At 48.6% G+C, this 23882-nt stretch overlaps 1 protein-coding gene across 3 annotated transcripts in view; it reads left to right on the plus strand.

Moving 5' to 3' along the window:
• Window positions 1–8601: 8601 nt before the first annotated feature.
• Window positions 8602–23882, plus strand: part of TINAGL1 (tubulointerstitial nephritis antigen like 1) — a 51613-nt gene continuing 36332 nt past the window's right edge. The window contains exon 1 of one of the 3 annotated variants that reach the window (XM_029570938.1): window positions 8602–8769. In XM_029570938.1, the coding sequence (XP_029426798.1) occupies window positions 8675–8769 (95 nt within the window). In that variant the 5' untranslated portion in view covers window positions 8602–8674. Of the gene's footprint in view, window positions 8882–23882 lie in introns of all 3 variants that reach the window. The other 2 variants (XM_029570937.1, XM_029570939.1) reach the window with 2 other exon arrangements.

Below are 23882 nucleotides of genomic sequence, written 5' to 3' on the forward strand. Positions count from 1 at the left end.
GACAGAGGAGACTTAGCCTGGAGGTAAAGGGCAGTGAGTGAGTATGACTCAGATTCAGGTCCTCGGTGACAGAGGAGACATAGCCTGGAGGTAAAGGGCAGTGAGTGAGTGTGACTCAGATTCAGGTCCTCGGTGACAGAGGAGACTTAGCCTGGAGGTAAAGGGCAGTGAGTGAGTGTGACTCAGATTCAGGTCCTCGGTGACAGAGGAGACTTAGCCTGGAGGTAAAGGGCAGTGAGTGAGTATGACTCAGATTCAGGTCCCTGAGTGACAGAGGAGACTTAGCCTGGAGGTAAAGGGCAGTGAGTGAGTATGACTCAGATTCAGGTCCCTGAGTGACAGAGGAGACTTAGCCTGGAGGTAAAGGGCAGTGAGTGAGTATGACTCAGATTCAGGTCCTCGGTGACAGAGGAGACATAGCCTGGAGGTAAAGGGCAGTGAGTGAGTGTGACTCAGATTCAGGTCCTCGGTGACAGAGGAGACTTAGCCTGGAGGTAAAGGGCAGTGAGTGAGTGTGACTCAGATTCAGGTCCTCGGTGACAGAGGAGACATAGCCTGGAGGTAAAGGGCAGTGAGTGAGTGTGACTCAGAGATGCAGGTCCCTGAGTGCCATCAGGCATCTGAAGCCATCCATGCCTTAGTCATGGGCTCAGGAAGGCTGTGACTCAGTGCTTCTGGAATGACTGAGCACGTACGCTAAACTTAAAAAAGTCATTGTTAACAATTTGTTTTGTTACTATTAACATTCTTATTCCAAGAATCTTCCTTTGTTTTTTTTCCCGTTTATAAATTCTTCAGAGTTTGTAACATTGAGGCATAAAGGTCAATATTTCAACGATTTATGTTGTTAAAGTTGGCTTTAAATACTTGTTAAAAAAAAAATCCCCCACTGGCAGCCCTGAGCTGTTAAAATCTGCAGAATGTGACTGTGTGCACTCACCAGTTTGCATGACATCCACTGCTAACCTGTGTGCACCCAAAGTTTGCTTGAATCTGAGGCACAGGGGATGCACAGGTACAGTAACGTACATGGAAGGATGGATGTAAAATGTAATTACAGAAATGGAATCCCATATTCACTTGCAGCTTTAACCGATTAGTTCCCTCTGTATATCCAGACAAAGTTAATCAGTTATAATTAATTGGTTAACTCTGCCACATAGTAACTTAGGGGATAATGAATTACAGAAAAGAACATCTGACCCATAATGTCTGGTGAATTATTCTGTCCACACTGCTAAGGACACACACCAGCTGTGAGTCAGGGGAGCTCAGCGAGGCTCTGGTGGGTTCACCGAAGGTTTCGAAGGAAATGGGACATTACAGACCCATTCGTCTGAGCTCAGTGGTGTAGGGAATAGTGAAACATCTGGAATCCAGTGGCAAGCAGGGCTTTTACCTGAAGGAGAGGCTGCAATTGCTTGGCTTGAATGAGCAGGGCCAGTGTGGGATTTGTACTTGGATGTCAGCAAAGCTAAGCCATTCTCCTATGTCTTATTTATCTGTTCTCTACAAATCGGGAAGTGATTTACAACATATCTAAAACCTACAATACAGTCCTGATAAATCTGTAAGAGAATTTCCATCCATTCTAGAATAATGAAACTCATTCACCACTTATGAACGTACTTTGTACATAAAACCTCACCCAAACGCTGCCTTCCTCAGAGAACACATTAACTTTAGAACAACAAAAAAGGATGACCTTGTGATTTTTGTTCATTGACTTTTATGTCCCTGTATTCAAATGGATTAACATAGCACTCACCTCCCTTCCAGCAAAGCCTTTGCTAGTATCTCATAAATAAATGAGCAGCCTGGAGGAAGTCACACGGTGGGGTCTGTGGTAAAAGGAATTCACGTCCCAGTGCTCGGCCTTGGGGTCAGTTAAGAATATAGGAAGTAGCCATACTGGGTCAGACCAAGGGTCCATCAAGCCCAGCTCCATGCTGGTTACCTCCATGCTTTATGTTAAAGGTAGTTGTATCCTGGAGGAGAGTTGGGTGGTGGATGGGCAGGATGTAGCCTGGAAAATAGGAGAGTTGGGTGGTGGATGGGGGGTGTACCTTGGAGAAGAGGATAGTTGGGTAGTGGATGGGAGGTATGTACCCTGGAGAAGAGGAGAGTTGGGTGGTGGATGGGAGGGATGTACCTTGGAGAAGAGGAGAGTTGGGTGGTGGATGGGAGGGATGTACAGTGGAGAAGAGGAGAGTTGGGCAGTGGATGGGAGGGATGTACCCTGGAGAAGAGGAGAGTTGGGCGATGGATGGGAGGGATGTACCCTGGAGAAGAGGAGAGTTGGGTGGTGGATGGACGAGTTGTATCCTGGAGGAGAGTTGGATGGTGGATGGGCAGGATGTAGCCTGGAAAATACGAGAGTTGGGTGGTGGATGGGGGGTGTACCTTGGAGAAGAGGAGAGTTGGGTGGTGGATGGGAGGGATGTACCCTGGAGAAGAGTAGAGTTGGGTGGTGGATGGGAGGGATGTACCCTGGAGAAGAGGAGAGTTGGGTGGTGGATGGGAGGGATGTACCCTGGAGAAGAGGAGAGTTGGGTGGTGGATGGGAGGGATGTACCCTGGAGAAGAGGAGAGTTGGATGGTGGATGGGAGGGCTGTACAGTGGAGAAGAGGAGAGTTGGGCAGTGGATGGGAGGGATGTACCCTGGAGAAGAGGAGAGTTTGGTGGTGGATGGGAGGGTTGTACCCTGGAGAAGAGGAGAGTTGGGTGGTGGATAGAAGGGATGTACCCTGGAGAAGAGGAGAGTTGGGTGGTGGATGGGGCATGTACCCTGGAGAAGAATAGAGTTGGGTGATGGATGGGGGTGTACCCTGGAGAAGAAGAAAGTTGGGTGGTGGATGGGATGGATGTACCCTGGAGAAGAGGAGAGTTGGGCAGTGGATGGGAGGGATGTACCCTGGAGAAGAGGAGAGTTGGGTGGTGGATGGGAGGGATGTACCCTGGAGAAGAGGAGAGTTGGGCAGTGGATGGGAGGGATGTACCCTGGAGAAGAGGAGTGTTGGGTGGTGGATGGGGGGGGGGGGTGTACCCTGGAGAAGAGCAGAGTTGGGCAGTGGATGGGAGGGATGTACCCTGGAGAAGAGCAGAGTTCGGTTGGATGGGAGGGATGTACCCTGGAGAAGAGGAGATTTGGGTGGTGGATGGGAGGGATGTACCCTGGAGAAGAGGAGATTTGGGCGGTGGATGGGAGGGATGTACCCTGGAGAAGAGGAGTGTTGGGTGGTGGATGGGGGGGGTGTGTACCCTGGAGAAGAGAAGTGTTGGTTTGTGGATGGGGGGGGGTGTACCCTGGAGAAGAGCAGAGTTGGGCAGTGGATGGGAGAGATGTACCCTGGAGAACAGCAGAGTTGGGGTGGATGGGAGGGATGTACCCTGGAGAAGAGGAGAGTTGGGTGGTGGATGGGAGGGATGTACCCTGGAGAAGAGGAGAGTTGGGCGGTGGATGGGAGGGATGTACCCTGGAGAAGAGGAGTGTTGGGCGGTGGATGGGAGGGATGTTCCCTGGAGAAGAGGAGTGTTGGGCGGTGGATGGGGGGGATGTACCCTGGAGAAGAGAAGTGTTGGTTTGTGGATGGGAGGGATGTACCCAGGAGAAGAGGAGAGTTTGGTGGTGGATGGGAGGTATATACCCTGGAGAAGAGGAGAGTTGGGCGGTGGATGGGAGGGATGTACCCTGAAGAAGAGGAGGGTTGGGTGGTGGATGGGAGGGATGTACCCCGGAGAAGAGGAGAGTTGGACGGTGGATGGGAGGGATGTACCCTGGAGAAGAGGAGTGTTGGGCGGTGGATGGGGGGGTGTACCCTAGAGAAGAGCAGAGTTGGGCAGTGGATGGGAGAGATGTACCCTGGAAAAGAGCAGAGTTGGGGTGGATGGGAGGGATGTACCCTGGAGAAGAGGAGATATGGGCGGTGGATGGGAGGGATGTACCCTGGAGAAGAGGAGAGTTGGGCGGTGGATGGGAGGGATGTACCCTGGAGAAGAGGAGAGTTGGGCGGTGGATGGAAGGGATGTACCCTGGAGAAGAGGAGTGTTGGGTTGTGGATGGGGGGGGGGGGTGTACCCTGGAGAAGAGCAGCGTTGGGCAGTGGATGGGAGCGATGTACCCTGGAGAAGAGCAGAGTTGGGGTGGATGGGAGGGATGTACCCTGGAGGAGTGTTCGGTGGTGGATGGGGTGGGGGGGGGGGTGTACCCTGGAGAAGCGCAGAGTTGGGCGGTGGATGGGAGGGATGTACCCTGGAGAAGAGGAGAGTTGGGTGGTGGATGGAAGCAGTGTACACAGGAGAAGAGCAGAGTTGGGTGGTGGATGGGAGGGATGTACCCTGGAGAAGAGCAGAGTTGGGTGGTTGATGGGAGGGATGTACCCTGGAGGAGAGTTGGGCGGTGGATGGGGGGTGTACCCTGGAGAAGAGCAGAGTTGGGGTGGATGGGAGGGATGTACCCTGGAGAAGAGGAGAGTTGGGTGGTGAATGGGAGGAATGTACCTTGGAGAAGAGGAGAGTTGGGGGGTGGATGGGAGGGATGTACCCTGGAGAAGAGGAGAGTTGGGTGGTGGATGGGAGGGATGTACCCTGGAGAAGAGGAGAGTTGGGTGGTGGATGGGAGGGATGTACCCTGGAGAAGAGCAGAGTTGGGGGGTGGATGGGAGGGATGTACCCTGGAGAAGAGGAGAGTTGGGTGGTGGATGGGAGGGATGTACCCTGGAGAAGAGGAGAGTTGGGTGGTGGATGGGAGGGATGTACCCTGGAGAAGAGGAGAGTTGGGCGGTGGATGGGAGGGATGTACCCTGGAGAAGAGGAGTGTTGGGCGGTGGATGGGAGGGATGTTCCCTGGAGAAGAGGAGTGTTGGGCGGTGGATGGGGGGCATGTACCCTGGAGAAGAGAAGTGTTGGTTTGTGGATGGGAGGGATGTACCCAGGAGAAGAGGAGAGTTTGGTGGTGGATGGGAGGTATATACCCTGGAGAAGAGGAGAGTTGGGCGGTGGATGGGAGGGATGTACCCTGAAGAAGAGGAGGGTTGGGTGGTGGATGGGAGGGATGTACCCTGGAGAAGAGGAGAGTTGGGCGGTGGATGGGAGGGATGTACCCTGGAGAAGAGGAGTGTTGGGCGGTGGATGGGGGGGTGTACCCTAGAGAAGAGCAGAGTTGGGCAGTGGATGGGAGAGATGTACCCTGGAAAAGAGCAGAGTTGGGGTGGATGGGAGGGATGTACCCTGGAGGAGTGTTCGGTGGTGGATGGGGTGGGGGGGGGTGTACCCTGGAGAAGCGCAGAGTTGGGCGGTGGATGGGAGGGATGTACCCTGGAGAAGAGGAGAGTTGGGTGGTGGATGGAAGCAGTGTACACAGGAGAAGAGCAGAGTTGGGTGGTGGATGGGAGGGATGTACCCTGGAGAAGAGCAGATTTGGGTGGTTGATGGGAGGGATGTACCCTGGAGGAGAGTTGGGCGGTGGATGGGGGGTGTACCCTGGAGAAGAGCAGAGTTGGGGTGGATGGGAGGGATGTACCCTGGAGAAGAGGAGAGTTGGGTGGTGAATGGGAGGAATGTACCTTGGAGAAGAGGAGAGTTGGGGGGTGGATGGGAGGGATGTACCCTGGAGAAGAGGAGAGTTGGGTGGTGGATGGGAGGGATGTACCCTGGAGAAGAGGAGAGTTGGGTGGTGGATGGGAGGGATGTACCCTGGAGAAGAGGAGAGTTGGGGGGTGGATGGGAGGGATGTACCCTGGAGAAGAGGAGAGTTGGGTGGTGGATGGGAGGGATGTACCCTGGAGAAGAGGAGAGTTGGGTGGTGGATGGGAGGGATGTACCCTGGAGAAGAGGAGAGTTGGGGGGTGGATGGGAGGGATGTACCCTGGAGAAGAGGAGAGTTGGGTGGTGGATGGGAGGGATGTACCCTGGAGAAGAGGAGAGTTGGGTGGTGGATGGGAGGGATGTACCCTGGAGAAGAGGAGAGTTGGGGGGTGGATGGGAGGGATGTACCCTGGAGAAGAGGATAGTTGGGTGGTGGATGGGAGGGATGTACCCTGGAGAAGAGGAGAGTTGGGTGGTGGATGGGAGGGATGTACCCTGACCTTCAGCAGGCTGTGCAGTGAAAGTGGCTTTAGTCACTGCTGGCTGTGGCTGACTCAGTGCCCACTACTCTGGTGACTTGGATCTCAGCTTTCCGATCGCCCTGAGCGTGGCTTCCTGTAAGAGATCAGCAGTGCAGGTGACTGGGGAGGCTCACAAGCTGCGGCCTCTGCCTTAGTTGGTGCTGTATTGGGGGGCTGGGGGTGTTTCTTTGTCCCTTATTGTAATGTTCCAGCCAGACATTTCCAAGGTCCTATTATATTAGAAAGGGGGTTTACGGGTGTCCCTGGGAGGAGCAGAGGAATGATGATGATGATGAGAACCCATGTTATGTGCAAGATTGCCTTACAGTGAGGGAGTCTGCTCACCCTCTCTTATAAGGGACACAGCAAAACTGGCAAAAGTCCAGAGCAGGGCAAACACAGGAGGCTTTCTCCCATTTGGGGACAATGCTTAGTGCAGGACCTCCTGAAATTATTTGCTTCATTTCTTTGAGTTTCTGTTTTGTTTTGTTTCATTTTTTTATAGAAGTGAAAGGGAATAAAAGCCCAAATTTTGTTTTTTATTTTGTTTCATTTTGATAATATAACGGCATGAGAAATATCATTGCTAATTTCCAATGATTCTACATCCCTAACAAGAATGATTACAGGATGGATGAAAAAAGGTTAAACAGGTTAGGATGGCTGAAGGGGGATATAACTGAGGTTTAGAAAAGAATGAGTGGAGTGGAACAGGTAAGTTACTTAATTACCCTCTCAGATAATACCAGAGCCAGGGGACACTCCATATAGCAGATTTAAAAAAAAACAAAACAGAAGAAAGTATTTTCTCACTGAATGCACAATTAAACTGTTGACTTTGTTGCAATTAGCATAGCTGGGTTTAGACAAGTTCCTGGAGGAAATTTCCATAAACAATAATTAACTAGTGGACTTTGGGAACGCCATCAGAGTTATCCTAGGGTGGTGAGCAATCAGGAATCAGCTCTAATCCCTGAGATCTGCCAATCTCAGACACAGGATGCTGCTGGGCTTGATGGATCATTTGTCTGATACAGCAGAACCCTGCTTAGGATTCTTTAAGGGGGATGTGCATTCATTTGAAATGAATGAGGAATCCACATAAAAAATAACTCATTTATGGTTTGATTTGCTGAATGCAAAAGTTCTGAAACTGCGCCGATTTTTCCATTTGGCAAACAATGCTTGCTGTTAGCAAATATTTTCCCATATACTTTTTTAAAGATGTGCCTTCCCCAGGGTCACCTCCGTGGCTCTCCTATGATGAAAGGGGTAGCTGAGATCCCACCGGCTCCACTTTAAGCCGGTCCTCATCAAGGTGCTTTCTGGCTCTGTTGCATTACGGCTGTAAAACTGTTTGATGCTGGCTGCTTTTCTGTACCTTTCCCGGTGCCGGCTGACATTAACGCCTGCCTTTGCTTGGCTGCACATTTTGCTTTCTGGATCGCGCGGGAATGACTAATAGGCCTATTAACATGCATTTGCATGTTGCGGGCGCTATTAGCTTCGGGGGGGGTTGGACGCGTGTTTTCGACGCACTATTACCCCTTACTGTATAAAGGGTAAAAATAGCGCGTTGAAAACGTGCGGCCAAACCGGGGCTAACATGCGCTGCGCTGGAGCGCACTTTACTGTATCGGCCGGAAAGAAAGAACTGAATAGAGTTTGCGTTTAGTAGGTAGATTTATCACCTCAATCCCAACCTAACCCACTACCTTTCTCCCATTCCCCTTTCTCCTACCTCACTCCACCTCTCCTTTATCCTATTGCCTATTCCCCCACACCACCATCAACTTCGCCCTGAAAACTATCACCGTTTGTACCCGGTTCCCACCACCCCCACCTCCCCCCGCCTCCGCTCCCTCCCTACCCCCCCCCCCCCTTAATCATTCTTAGGTGCACCGGCCCCTGTCCTACTGTAAATAAGTTTCATATACTAAATATCTCAAGTGCACATGCCAATTAACCTTGTATATTGGTTCTTTTTGTAACGCTGCCTGTTTGACTCTCCTCTCCTCTTCTTTGTATATCACCCAGTTAACCCCTCCCCTGTTCATTGTAATTTCCTTTCCTTTCTCAGTTATTTGTAAACCGACATGATGTGCCCTACGAATGCCGGTATAAAAAAGTTTTTAAATAAATCTCCCAGTCCTAGGCTTCCTGTCTCAGGAGCAGCACAGGGACTCCATTGAAAAGAAATCCTCTCTCTGCCCTGGGTCTGTCTCTGTGCATTTCTCTGAAGAGGGCAATAATCCATGGCTTTTCCTGGGGCTTTAGCACCAACCCTCATTAATGGAGATAATTCTGCCCGCCCTGTGGCTCCGGGAACGGGGAGGAGGCATCAGGGTGACACATGGTGTGTGGTTACCTGAAGACAAAGCAGGCACAGGCCTTTGCAGGGAACTGTGCAGACCTGCATCCTTTTGTTCTCATAATTGTGGCAAAGCTCCTGGGTTAAAGTTAGCCCAGGCTTTGCTTTGCTGTTTTCCTGACTCGCTCTATCCCTTTCCCGCTCCTCCTGCTGCTTGTGTGTGTCTCCCTCTGCCTTCTGTGCAGCAGAAAGGAAATGGGTGGAGTGAATAAGCAGTGCCCCTGGCTGCTCAGCCCCAGTGTGGGGGAGGCACTGATGAGGGAAGGAAGGAGCTCGGGCTCTCCCAGCAGGTGAGGCTCCCACACCTTCTGCAAGGGTGACGAGTTGGGCTTTCCCACTCCATATCTCTCTGTGCTGGCAGCCACCTGCATCCATCGGCTCTGCTCGTCCAGCTCCATCCAGGTATCTCTGCTTGCTGGCACCCAGCAGTCCACTTCTGGGGCTGCAATCTGGGCTGCCTGATTGTGCTGTGGAGCTGGGCTGGGGGGTGCCTGATTGTGCTGTGGAGCTGGGCTGGGGGGTGCCTGATTGTGCTGTGGAGCTGGGGTGGGGGTGCCTGATTGTGCTGTGGAGCTGGGGTGGGGGGTGGCTGGGGGTGGAGGTACCTGATTGTGCTGTGGAGCTGGGGTGGAGGTACCTGATTGTGCTGTGGAGCTGGGGTGGGGGGTGGCTGGGGCTGGGGGTGCCTGATTGTGCTGTGGAGCTGGGGGTGCCTGACTGTGCTGTGGAGCTGGGGTGGGGGGTGGCTGGGGCTGGGGGTGCCTGACTGTGCTGTGGAGCTGGGGGTGGCTGGGGCTGGGGGTGCCTGACTGTGCTGTGGAGCTGGGGTGGGGGGGTGGCTGGGGGTGCCTGATTGTGCTGTGGAGCTGGGGTGGGGGGTGGCTGGGGGTGCCTGATTGTGCTGTGGAGCTGGGGTGGGGGGGGGTGCCTGATTGTGCTGTGGAGCTGGGGTGGGGGGTGGCTGGGGCTGGGGGTGCCTGATTGTGCTGTGGAGCTGGGGTGGGGGGGGGTGCCTGATTGTGCTGTGGAGCTGGGGTGCCTGACTGTGCTGTGGAGCTGGGCTGGGGGTGCCTGATTGTGCTGGGGTGGGGGGTGGCTGGGGGTGCCTGATTGTGCTGTGGAGCTGGGCTGGGGGTGCCTGATTGTGCTGGGGCTGGGGGTGGCTGTTCCAGGTGAGGCAGAGCCTTGATCTGGGTGCAGTGCTTCCTCTGCCCTCCTCCCTGCATACATCAGAGCTGTGGCACTAGCGGCAGGCACTGGCACCGAATGGGGAACGGGGTCCTGTGGTCAGCATGAACTCTCTGCCAGGGTCCGAGCACTTCAGAGCAAGCTGTGCAGCATGGAGGCGCCGCATGGAGATAGAAAATGTAATCTGCCGTTCCTGAAACCTCAGGGAGGGGCACAAACTGAGGAAGGAAAACTTCTGGAAAAGAGAGCAAGATCTGTTTGGCTGAACATTGCTGAGTTTCGGAACCGGGCAGAGGGCGAGCGCGCGAGCAGAGCTTTCCCCGGAGCTGAAGTGCGGCTCCTGCTGGAGCACCGCACTCGTTCATAGACGGAGTTCGCGTTTCTTTCCAGAAGTTGCAAGGAATTAAATCCTCGAGCAAAGCAGGCGGGATCCTGACTTGCCAGCTCTTTGTACTTAGCGCTCAAAAGGTCAATTCTGCATAAATCCTCAGCCATTTAAATGCCACATATCTGGCGATAATAATGAGTTTGGGATTTTTAGCCCAAGGGATACTCAACTTACCTGAAAGCTTATTAGAATTCAGGTGCAGTAATTCCTGCCCGAAGAGCTTACAGTCCAAGGGCCCTGATGGACAGTGCAGAACCCGGAACAGCAGGGACTGGTTTCCCTGAGAATGCACTGAACATAATAGCATAGTAATGACAGCAGAAAAAGAGCAAATGCTCCATCCAGTCTGCCCAGCAAGCTGCTTAAGGTAGTAACTGCCGCTCCGTGCAGGTTACCCCCATGTTTCTGTTAAGGGCAGTAACTGCCGCTCCATGCAGGTTACCCCCATGTTTCTGCTAAGGGTAGTAACTGTCGCTCCATGCAGGTCACCCCCATGTTTCTGCTAAGGGTAGTAACTGCTACTCCATGCAGGTCAGCCCCATGTTTCTGTTAAGGGCAGTAACTGCCGCTCCATGCAGGTTACCCCCATGTTTCTGTTAAGGGCAGTAACTGCCGCTCCATGCAGGTTACCCCCATGTTTCTGTTAAGGGCAGTAACTGCCGCTCCATGCAGGTTACCCCCATTTTTCTGTTAAGGGCAGTAACTGCCGCTCCATGCAGGTTACCCCCATGTTTCTGCTAAGGGTAGTAACTGCCGCTCAATGCAGGTTACCCCCATGTTTCTGTTAAGGGCAGTAACTGCGGCTCCATGCAGGTTACCCCCATGTTTCTGTTAAGGGTAGTAACTGCCGCTCCATGCAGGTTACCCCCATGTTTCTGCTAAGGGTAGTAACTGTCGCTCCATGCAGGTCACCCCCATGTTTCTGCTAAGGGTAGTAACTGCTACTCCATGCAGGTCAGCCCCATGTTTCTGTTAAGGGCAGTAACTGCCGCTCCATGCAGGTTACCCCATGTTTCTGTTAAGGGCAGTAACTGCCGCTCCATGCAGGTTACCCCCATGTTTCTGTTAAGGGCAGTAACTGCCGCTCCATGCAGGTTACCCCCATGTTTCTGTTAAGGGCAGTAACTGCCGCTCCATGCAGGTTACCCCCATTTTTCTGTTAAGGGCAGTAACTGCCGCTCCATGCAGGTTACCCCCATGTTTCTGCTAAGGGTAGTAACTGCCGCTCCATGCAGGTTACCCCCATGTTTCTGCTAAGGGTAGTAACTGCCGCTCCATGCAGGTTACCCCCATGTTTCTGCTAAGGGTAGTAACTGCCGCTCCATGCAGGTCAGCCCCATGTTTCTGCTAAGGGTAGTAACTGCTGCTCCATGCAGGTCAGCCCCATGTTTCTGCTAAGGGTAGTAACTGCTACTCCATGCAGGTCACCCCCATGTTTCTGCTAAGGGTAGTAACTGCTACTCCATGCAGGTCAGCCCCATGTTTCTGTTAAGGGCAGTAACTGCCGCTCCATGCAGGTTACCCCCATGTTTCTGTTAAGGGCAGTAACTGCCGCTCCATGCAGGTTACCCCCATGTTTCTGTTAAGGGCAGTAACTGCCGCTCCATGCAGGTTACCCCCATGTTTCTGTTAAGGGCAGTAACTGCCGCTCCATGCAGGTTACCCCCATTTTTCTGTTAAGGGCAGTAACTGCCGCTCCATGCAGGTTACCCCCATGTTTCTGCTAAGGGTAGTAACTGCCGCTCCATGCAGGTTACCCCCATGTTTCTGCTAAGGGTAGTAACTGCCGCTCCATGCAGGTTACCCCCATGTTTCTGCTAAGGGTAGTAACTGCCGCTCCATGCAGGTCAGCCCCATGTTTCTGCTAAGGGTAGTAACTGCTGCTCCATGCAGGTCAGCCCCATGTTTCTGCTAAGGGTAGTAACTGCTACTCCATGCAGGTCAGCCCCATGTTTCTGCTAAGGGTAGTAACTGCTACTCCATGCAGGTCAGCCTCATGTTTCTGTTAAGGATAGTGACTGCCGCTCCGTGCAGGCCACCCCCATGTTTCTGTTAAGGATAGTAACTGCTGCTCTGAACAGGTTACCCCCATGTTTCTGTTAAGGATAGTAACTGCTGCTCTGAACAGGTTACCCCCATGTTTCTGTTAAGGATAGTAACTGCTGCTCTGAACAGGTTACCCCTATGTTTCTGTGCAGGATATCCCCATATTTCTGATAAGGGTAGTAACTGCCGTTCTGTGCAGGATTGATTTATTTATTTCAGGATTTTTATATACCGTGGCACGTTCTGGACATCACCTCGGTTTACAATGAACCACAAAGCAGCAACAGGCTTTACAATAAACTGATTAAATAACAATCATTGACAAAAGTGGCAACAGGCGTTATAAGATACACCCATATTTCTGTTAAGGGTAGTAACTGCCGCTCCATGCAGGTTACCCCCATGCTTTATGTTAAGGGCAGTAACTGCTGCTCTCTGCAGGTTACTCCCATGTATGTTATCCCCTGGTTCTTTGTAAACCGATTTGATATGACCCATGTCATGAAGGTCGGTATATAAAAGAATTAAATGTATCTGTTAAAAGTAGTAACTGCGGCTCTCTGCAGGTTACCCCCATGTAACTGTTAAAAGTAGTAACTGCTGCTCCATGCTGGTTACCCCCATGCTTTATGTTAAGGGTAATAACTGCTGCTCTCTGCAGGTTACCCCCATGCTTTATGTTAAGGGTAGTAACTGCCGCTCTCTGCAGGTTACCTCCATGCTTTATGTTAAGGGCAGTAACTGCCGCTCTCTGCAGGTTACCTCCATGCTTTATGTTAAGGGCAGTAACTGCCGCTCTGTGCAGGTTACCTCCATGTATCTGTTAAAAGTAGTAACTGCTGCTCCATGCTGGTTACCCCCATGCTTTATGTTAAGGGTAATAACTGCTGCTCTCTGCAGGTTACCCCCATGCTTTATGTTAAGGGTAGTAACTGCCGCTCCGTGCAGGTTACCCCCATGTTTCTGTTAAGGGTTGTAACTGCCGCTCTCTGCAGGTTACCCCCATGCTTTATGTTAAGGGTAGTAACTGCCACTCTCTGCAGGTTACCTCCATGCTTTATGTTAAGGGTATTAACTGCCGCTCTCTGCAGGTTACCTCCATGCTTTATGTTAAGGGCAGTAACTGCCGCTCTCTGCAGGTTACCTCCATGCTTTATGTTAAGGGTTGTAACTGCCGCTCTCTGCAGGTTACCCCCATGCTTTATGTTAAGGGTAGTAACTGCCACTCTCTGCAGGTTACCTCCATGCTTTATGTTAAGGGTTGTAACTGCCGCTCTCTGCAGGTTACCTCCATGCTTTATGTTAAGGGCAGTAACTGCCGCTCTCTGCAGGTTACCCCCAAGCCTTATGTTGTTAAGGGTAGCAGTATTTCCAATCAGACAATGCTGCTTGAATGTGCTTTGCTTTCATCCTTGGTTGTAGAAACAGTCCTGTGCTCTTTCCTTGATGTCTGTAAATCAGAACCCCGGACTGGGCCCAGCCTTAGCTGTCGTCTGAATCCAATTCCCCTTTTTTCCAGGACTCGATGTGATGCTCAGTACAGCGCACAGCTGTGTTCCCAGTTGTGAGCACATTCTTACCTCTGATCTACCACGCCTTGCACACAAAAAATGTGCTCGTAACTGCAGGCACTGTTTAGTGCCTTTGTTTGGAAATCCCATGCAAATGAAAACATTAGATATTTGCCCAGGCTGGCGCTAACAGTTTTGCTGCCCTGTGTGAAAAATTGCTATGCCCGGTATAGAAACTGAGTCTCACGCTCTATCCCAGGCCCCCTTTCACCGCGGAAATTAAAGCCCTGCTCCCTCCAGCAATCACAATTGATCCACTCCCTCAAAGCTATGTTACCCCCATCTAGAGGATTAAAATTTCTAAATTATGCAGGAAGGATCCCCAGGGCCTCCTTCCCCACTGGTGCTGGCTGGGCCCTGAGGCCGGCACCAGTTTGTTGTAGGAAAAAACATCCACTTGGAACCCATCTATCGCCTGTTAGATGTGGGTTTGGCCCTTGGACGGCCTTGAGTAAACTGAATGACAACAATATAGTAAAATCCCCATACCCCAGCAGTACTAACTGCAAGCACTCAAACAGGAACAGGCAAATATTATACCAGGCCCTAGAGCACCTCCCATTAGGAAAGCAGAACAAACCAGTCTGCTTTAAATTCCTGCATAGAAACCGCATGCTAGCAGAATACCTGACCTCGCTTACACATGCAGAACACAGACAGACAGACCCTCACCAAATACAGAATAAAGAGACCAGAAAGTATAAATAGAAACTGCAACAAACTGAAAGGCTCTATGCAGTGAAGTAATGGAAAAGCAGAAACTTCACCAGTCCTCATAAATCAAACAAAGAAATCAAGAAATATAACTCAATCATAATAAGCCATACTAATAAAACAAATATTGACAAACAGATGATGAACAGAATAACATCCAATAATTAAGAACTGATATTACAATTTTAAAAAATGTCCATACAGCAATAAAATATTTCAAAATAGCAGAAACATCAAACACCCAATAATTAAAAAAAATAAGGGAACAATCCCTCACTTCTCACACCTGAAAACTTTTGATTTCCAGTTACCCTGAGCTTGTCGTGGATTGGTGAGGGTGGCATAAACCTTTTCACATCACCTCCCCAAAGCAGGCTCCATTCAGACACACACACACATCCCTCCCCAGACAGATTCCCATTCTCACACACACACACACACATCCCTCCCCAGACAGATTCCCATTCTCACACACACACACACACACACACATCCCTCCCCAGACAGATTCCCATTCTCACACACACACACCCCCCTCCCCAGACAGATTCCCATTCAAACACACACACACACACACACACACACACACCTCCCCAGACAGATTCCCATTCAAACACACACACACACACACACACCCCTCCCCAGACAGATTCCCATTCAAACACACACACACACACACACCCCTCCCCAGACAGATTCCCATTCAAACACACACACACACACACCCCTCCCCAGACAGATTCCCATTCAAACACACACACACACACACCCCTCCCCAGACAGATTCCCATTCAAACACACACACACACACACCCCTCCCCAGACAGATTCCCATTCAAACACACACACACACCCCTCCCCAGACAGATTCCCATTCAAACACACACACACACACCCCTCCCCAGACAGATTCCCATTCAAACACACACACACACACACACCCCTCCCCAGACAGATTCCCATTCAAACACACACACACACACCCCTCCCCAGACAGATTCCCATTCTCTCACACACTCACACACACACACACATCCCTCCCCAGACAGATTCCCATTCTCACACACACATCCCTCCCCAGACAGATTCCCATTCTCACACACACACACCCCTCCCCAGACAGATTCCCATTCACACACACCCCTCCCTCCCCTCCCCAGACAGATTCCCATTCTCTCACACACTCACACACACACACACATCCCTCCCCAGACAGATTCCCATTCTCACACACACACACACACACATATCCCACCCCAGACAGATTCCCATTCTCACACACACACACACACACACACATTCCCCCAGGCAGGCTCCCATTCACATCTACTCATCTCTGGTAGACTCCCATTCACACACTATATACACCACCTCTACACAGGCAGGGTCCATGGGTCTCTTCTGCTGCTGCTGCTGCTGCTGCTGCTGCTGCCACCACCCGGTTCCTTGCTCCTTGGGGGAAGACCAGTTCTTCTTGCAGCTCCTCCTCGTGTGTATTTGGGCAAGTCCCATCCTACTGGCAGTGGAACAAGAAAAAGGCTCATCGACGGCTGAAGAAGAGGGAGCTCATTTTGTGGCTCCTCCTTGTGTGCTAGCAAGCCCCATGGTCTTATCATCACTTTCTGCATGCTCATCTCAAGAGGCACAAGCACTGCGAGGTTTTATCGCAGGGCCAGCCGGCACACGAGGAGAAGCCACTAAATTAGCTTCTGCCACCAGTGGCATGGGGTCCACCAGCAGCCACACAGGCCTCTTGGGATAAATCAGCCGCCCTCCCAGGTGTGCCACCCCATGCAATTGCACAGATTCCATACCTGGTAGTGCCGGATCTGCTATTACCCCCGATGCAGAGAGCAGTGCAAGCTTCCCTCAGGCTTTCTTAGGGCAAGAAATTTCGCTCCCGGTTTGAGGGGCAGTAACGTTTCCAGCGCCTGTGTCAGTCTCTGGGCAGAAGCCAGAGTTGGGGTGCCAGGATCTGTAATTGGGATTTATGTGCAGAAAACCTGCTTTCTGTACATAAACCACGTTTTGCTGTGCACTAAGCTTTATCTTTGCACACATTTTCTGGTTGGTGCGCATTTTTTAATTCACTATGCATTACTGTACCTTTAGCTTACTGCACTAGGGGGCCAATGCAATAAGCTGCGAGTAAAAACACGCATCCAAACTGGCGGCCCGTTTTTTTAATGCGCACACAGCCACTTCTCCTGGGCGCACGATTCAGTATGGTAATGGGGTGCTGTGCTAAAAAGGATGCACTAGGGATCAATTGTGTGTCCCTAGTGCGTCCTTGACATCGGGCACCCAGGAGATGTGGCTGGTAAATTGAGCATCTCTTTTCCTACGCTGGCTGCAATCAAGACTTATTTTTTTCATGTTAGAACATAAGAACATGCCATACTGGGTCAGACCAAGGGTCCATCAAGCCCAGCATCCTGTTTCCAACAGTGGCCAATCCAAATCACAAGTACCTGGCAATTACCCAAACATTAAATAAATCATAAGCTATTATTGCTTATTAATTAATAGCAGTTTAAGGATTTCTCCTCTAGGAACTTACCCAAACCTTTTTTAAACCCAGCTACACTAACTGCATAACCACATCCTCTGGCAATGAATTCCAAAGCTTAACTATGAGCTAAGGGGTAGATTTTTAAAGAAGTGCATGTGCGTCCATACGTGTGCACTTCCTGGTGTGCACACATTAGGGGTGTGCATTCGTTTTGAACTTAAATGTAAAACGCAACTTTTTTTTTTTTTAACTTAAAAAAGTGATGAGGCGAAAACGATCGGATTTCCAACTTATTCAACATAGCTATGCTGAATAAGTTGGAAATCGCGATTGTTGATCCTAAATAAAAATTTAAAACCCCTCACCCTCCTTAATCCCCCCCCCCCCAAGACTTACCAAAACTCCCTGGTGGTACAGCAGGGAGTCAGGACGCCATTTCTGAACTCCTTTGCGAGGAGCACGTGACGTCGGCGTCACGTCAGAGTGACGCGGCGTCAAGTGATTCCCCGCGCGTTCGCTCCGGGACCCTCGTTGCACCCAAAAGGAACTTTTGGCCAGCTTGGGGGGGCCTCCTGACCCCCCCAAGCTGGCCAAAAGTTCCTTTGAACGAGGGGGGGGGGATTAAGGAGGGTGAGGGGTTTAAATTTTTATTTGCACGTATGGACATAGACTCAACTTATGGAATTCTCCATATGTCCATATTGACCGCAAATGGGACCCCCTTTCAACTTATGGACTTATGAACATAAACTTTTGGTCTGCACATCTCTAGCACACATAGATGTGCAGAGTTTATAATATGTGCGCGCATGTTATGAAATTGTTGGGCCGCACGCACATGCTCTCTGGATTTTGTAATCTGTGCGCTTATGTGTGGACGGCGTGCACAAGGAGTGGTACAAATATGCAAATTTCATACAGCAACGCATCCCAGCCTTCCCAGTTCCCTCCCAGTCCATTTCAATTAAGGAGCGGACTGGGAGGGAACTTCCTTACCCCCTACCCTAGCCTCCCTTCCTCTTCCCCTCTCCTCCCCACCCCTAAATGTGGGGAGGAGAGGGGAAGAGGAAGGTCGGGCCCTTGTTTACTTCAGGGCCCGACCTGAAATAAGTTGCGCGCACGGACAACTGGCCGGCGCACAAGGCTCCAGGACAGTAATGAATGGCGCTGTCCCAGCCTGCACACCCACCCGCCCCTCCCTGCCCCTCCCTGCCCCCAGGTCTGCCCCTTCAAAGAGGCCCGGGGGGGTTACACGCGTGGCTGGGCCCCTTTGAAATACGCGCGGTGCTTGCAAGGCCCAGCCACGCACGTAATCCCTGTTTTTAACTCGCATGGGGGATTTAAAATTCTGCCGTAAGTAAAATGTTTTCTCCGATTAGTCTTAAATGTGCTACTTGCTAACTTCATGGAATGCCCCCTAGTCCTTCTATTATCCGAAAGTGTAAATAACCGAGTCACATCTACTCGTTCAAGACCTCTCATGATCTTAAACACCTCTATCATATCCCCCCTCAGCCGTCTCTTCTCCAAGCTGAACAGCCCTAACCTCTTCAGCCTCTCCTCATAGAGGAGCTGTTCCATCCCCTTTATCATTTTGGTCGCCCTTCTCTGTACCTTCTCCATCGCAATTATATCATTTTTGAGATGCGGCGACCAGAATTATACACAGTATTCAAGGTGTGGTCTCACCATGGAGCGATACAGAGGCATTATGACATTTTCTGTTTTATTAACCATTCCCTTCCTAATAATTCCCAACATTCTGTTTGCTTTTTTGACTGCCGCAGCACACTGAACCGACTATTTTAAAGTATTATCCACTATGACGCCTAGATCTCTTTCCTGGGTGGTAGCTCCTACTATAGAACCTAACATCGTGTAACTACAGCAACGGTTATTTTTCCCTATATGCATCACCTTGCACTTATCCACATTAAATTTCATCTGCCATTTGGAAGCCCAATCTTCCAGTCTTGCAAGGTCCTTCTGCAATTTATCACAATCCAACTTGAGATTTAACTACGCTGCATAATTTTCTGTCATCCGCAAATTTGATAATCTCACTTGTCATATTTCTTTTCAGATCATTTATAAATATATTGAAAAGCACCGGTCCAAGTACAGATCCCTGAGGCACTCCACTGTTTACCCTTTTCCAGTGTGAAGACAGACCATTTAATCCTGCTCTGCTTTCTGTGGTTCCCCTCCTACTTTTAGCGAGTTTTTGACACATGGCAAGACTTAATTCCAGCTCTGGGGCTGGCGTTTAATTTGCTGTGTTTAAAAAGTCATGTTGGGTGCATGGCAATGTTTTGCAATGGAAGTAGTAGCTAATAGCCTCATCTACATTGCATTTACTTGTGATGAGCGCTATCAGGATGCGCTAATCCCCTTATCCCCTTATTGCATCGGTTGTTAGTCTAGCATGTTAAACCCACGTCCAATTGCTGGTTAAGCTGGGTACCAGCCAGAGCACACAATATTGACTCGGCCCCTAGGACTTAAAAAAATTAGTTTTTGTGTTAAGAAACTGTGCTCTGAATTCCCACACAGCTTTAACACTTAGCTAATCACATAGGCCCCTATGTGAGCACCTGAGGCAATAAGACAGAGAAATATGGGGGATTTCAACCTTTTGCCTATTCAGCCCATGTTTTTCCTCACTGGGGTTATCTCAGGGAATATTTGGCTATCTCATGAGATTTTGTCCTGTCCATGTTATTTTCAGCAAAATCATGCTCCCGCTGAGTACCCATCATGTATATAGTGACTGGTAATTCTGCTGAGATTGTATGTGTGAGAGCTCATGTGCATCTATATGTACATGTGGAGGTGTATATGTATGTGTGAGAGCTTATGTGTGTATATGTACATGTGGAGGTGTATATGTATGTGTGAGAGCTCATGTGCATCTATATGTACATGTGGAGGTGTATATGTATGTGTGAGAGCTCATGTGTGTATATGTACATGTGGAGGTGTATATGTATGTGTGTGAGCTCATGTGTGTGTGTGTGTGTGTATATATATATATATATATATATATATATATACACACACACATGTGGAGGTGTATATGTATATGTGAGAGCTCATGTGTGTATATATACATGTGGAGGTGTATATGTATGTGTGAGAGCTCATGTGCATCTATATGTACATGTGGAGGTGTATATGTATGTGTGAGAGCTCATGTGCATCTATATGTACATGTGGAGGTGTATATGTATGTGTGAGAGCTCATGTGCATCTATATGTACATGTGGAGGTGTATATGTATGTGTGAGAGCTCATGTGTATATAGGTACATGTGGAGGTGTATATGTATGTGTGAGAGCTCATGTGCATCTATAGGTACATGTGGAGGTGTAAATGTATGTGTGAGAGCTCATGTGTATATAGGTACATGTGGAGGTGTAAATGTATGTGTAAGAGCTCATGTGTATATAGGTACATGTGGAGGTGTATATGTATGTGTGAGAGCTCATGTGTATATAGGTACATGTGGAGGTGTATATGTATGTGTGTGAGCTCGTGTGTGTGTGTGTGTATATGTGTATATATATATATACACACATGTGGAGGTGTATATGTGAGAGCTCATGTGCATCTATATGTACATGTGGAGGTGTATATGTATGTGTGAGAGCTCATGTGTATATGTACATGTGGAGGTGTAAATGTATGTGTTTGTGTGTGAACATAAAACCAAGCTTGATAGTGCCCTGAGTGAAAAAGCACTTTCTACCATCTGTTTTCAGTCTGCTGATGATTAGTTTCACGGAGTGTCCCTTCTTTTAGTAAATAACCATCCTTTATTTACCATTTCACCTCCCTCATGATTTTATAAACCTCTACCCTGTCCCCTCTCAGTCATCTCTTTTCCAAGCTGAAGAGCCCCCTGTGTAGCCTCTTATCACAGAGGAGATGATCCATCCCTTTTTATCATTTGTCTCCCTCCTCTGCACCTTTTCTAGTTCCGCTATTACTTTCTTGAGTTGGGGCGACCAGAACTGCATCGTGTACTCAAGGTGTGGTAGCACCATGGGCGATATCATATTTTCCTTTTTATTCTGTATTCCTTTTTGGATCAGTTTCTATTTGCTTTTTTTTTTTTTTTTTTAACTACTGCCGCACACCGAGCAGAGGATTTCAACAAATTGTCCACAAGGTCTCCAAGGTCCAATACAGAACCCAGCATCGTGTACCTGTAGTTGGGATCATTTTTCCCAATGTGCAATGTGCATTTTTCCCAATGTGCATCAGGCTCCCAGTCTCACAAGCTCCTTCTGCGGTTACTCCCAATCTGCTGCTGTTTAAACAACTTTGAATAATTTTGTGTCCTCTGCAAATCTGATCCTCACTCATTGTTCCCTTTTCCAGATCATTTATGAAAATGTTACACAGCACGGGTCCCAGTACTGATCCCTGTGGCACTCCACTAATGACCTTTCCATATATCACAAGGGAAATGTGAGAATAAATTATCCAAACTATGATTTTAATAGTCATAAATCCTTTGATTAAGGTCAATCACTGATGAGCTTTCTCCATTCAGTCCTATCTTTTATCCACGTTGTCATTTCCCGGGGAGTCTCTCATGTGTGCATGGATAACCATAAAAAGAAAGCATAAAACATAGCAGGGTAGTAACTGGCTTTACTTAGTTTGGGGGAATCCACACCTTTCACTTATCTGCCCAGACAGAAGGCTGTCGATGTCTCAGCAATGTAAATGTTTAGTACTGGCTTTTAAGGTATTGTTTCTATATGTTTTCACGCGCAATTAAGTTTGCCTTCTGTGAAGCCGTTAAACACCTACGCATGCAAAATTGAGTCTTTTCTGCTGCGGCCCGAAACTCTGGAATGAATTACCGGAGTCTTAATAGAGGAAAATGATTTAATGAAATTCCAGGAGGGGGAAAACATGGTGGATATTCAAATTTTGCTTGTGGGGCTGAATGGAAGTATAAACTGTTTTATAAGTATACAGAGCGAGAGGATCTCATGTTTCACTTGGTTTTATTTGCTGCTCTCTCTTTCAGTGATAGTGTTATGTGTTATTTCTGTAAATCACGCCGAGCAAGTTTTTAAAACTGGAAAAGGCGATTCATAAATAATTTTAAATAAATTGCTTCCATTTATTGTTTTCTTCTTTGTTTGCATAATATAAACAGTCTTAATATCAAAGGTCAAAATCCCCAACTTGTTTTACTAACAAGGCTTCCTCGACACGGTCTGTGTATGGGAAACTGTGACTTCCTGCGGCAGAGCAAACAGATCCATGCATACTCCCCACTATTACATCTTCAGATCATGGCATCTCACCAAAATTACAAAACTGCACTCCATTCACCCCTGCTGGATGTTCTACATCAAACCGAAAAATCCAAAATCGTTTGCATTGATTTATCTGCACCTCCCTGTTACCTCCTTGCCATGGTGCCTGTATTTATTCAATCTCCAGCCAGTTATGATCTGAAAACTCGTGTTGGCGATCAATACAGAGCTGCAGCATAGGTGTTACTGTTTTCAGCTTCTGTGTTGGTTAAACAACTACAGAGGTCATCATATTGGAGTTGTGTGCAATACTTTGATTTAGTGCTGCATTTTATTATAGCGATTTATATTCTGTGCATTTTCCTGAATACCTGTTCTGGGAGGATTACAGAATGAAACAAAAACATATGCAAACATAATAACATTCATTCAGCATTAACTTTAAAAATAACTCTCCAAGAAATACTAACAGTACACTCAGAAAGTGAATTTAAAATATCTATTCAAATAGCATGGCCTCCTGAAAAACAAATTTCAGATCCTCAGTCTGGTGCAGAGACAGTGGAAGAGTTTTCCTTTAACTCCAGGAACAAATAATAACTGGGAATTTGCCAATCTTAAAGCACAGGCAGGCTGGAACCTCTACAGATTTTAAATAAACAGGATCATCATCATATAAAGAGTGGAAGATCAGTATCCACATTTTATTTTACTTTAAATTTATTACCTGCCCATTACCAGACTCCTGTGCTGGGCGGTTGCCAAGATCACATACACAGAATTAAAAACAGACTACATACAAGTATATACATCAAAAAATAATACAAACAAACAAAACAACTTCCGGTAGTTTGAAAAGCTTTTAAACTGCAACGGTTGTTCTATGGGGAGCCAGTGTGATCCCGCAGACCACAACCAATAATCAATCTAGCCACTGCATTCAAGAGCAATTGCAGGGCTCTCAATTGAAAACCTGGCAATCCATTGTATACAGCATTACAATAGCCAACAGTGGGCATTATAAATGCTTGAATCACTGATCTACAGTCCTGGCTCTCTGAAATGTATTTTAGTCTTCGTAGATTTCTCAACTTGAAGGAACAGTTTCTTACGACTGATTTTACTTGAGAGTGAAAAGTAAATGTGGTATCAAAATTAAAACCTAAATTTTGAACAACCTCAGAGAATGATATGGTAATATCTTCCAATGAGAAATGTGGCAATGGAGTACAAGATACAACACGGGCTACATGTAAGGCTTCCATTTTGGAAACATTCAACCTGTCCCAACACTCTGACAATACAAATGAGGGTAACTTCTATAGTGGATCTAACTGGGAGCCACAACTGCCTGTTGTCTGCGTAAACTTAAATTTTGCAACATATCACAAAGTGGACTCAAATAGATATTAAAAAGAATTGGCAATAAGCAGGAAGCCTGTGGTAGGCCCCACATCACAGGTGTCCAGGCTGAAGATTGCTCACCCACTCTTACTTGTCGCAATCACCCCTCCAAACGTAAATCAGTGCCCCTATCTCAATCTCTTCTAGCTGTTATAATAAAATACAATGGCACACAGAATTGAAAGCAGCTGACACATCTAGCAGCCTTCATCCAAAGACAAAATTTGCACAGAGATTAGAAATGTCTCTGGACTACCTCTCCATTGGAAACCACATTGATGTTTTCAAGGGTGATGAGTCA

Source organism: Rhinatrema bivittatum, chromosome 11 (genome assembly GCF_901001135.1).
Source record: "Rhinatrema bivittatum chromosome 11, aRhiBiv1.1, whole genome shotgun sequence".
Lineage (NCBI taxonomy): Eukaryota > Metazoa > Chordata > Amphibia > Gymnophiona > Rhinatrematidae > Rhinatrema > Rhinatrema bivittatum.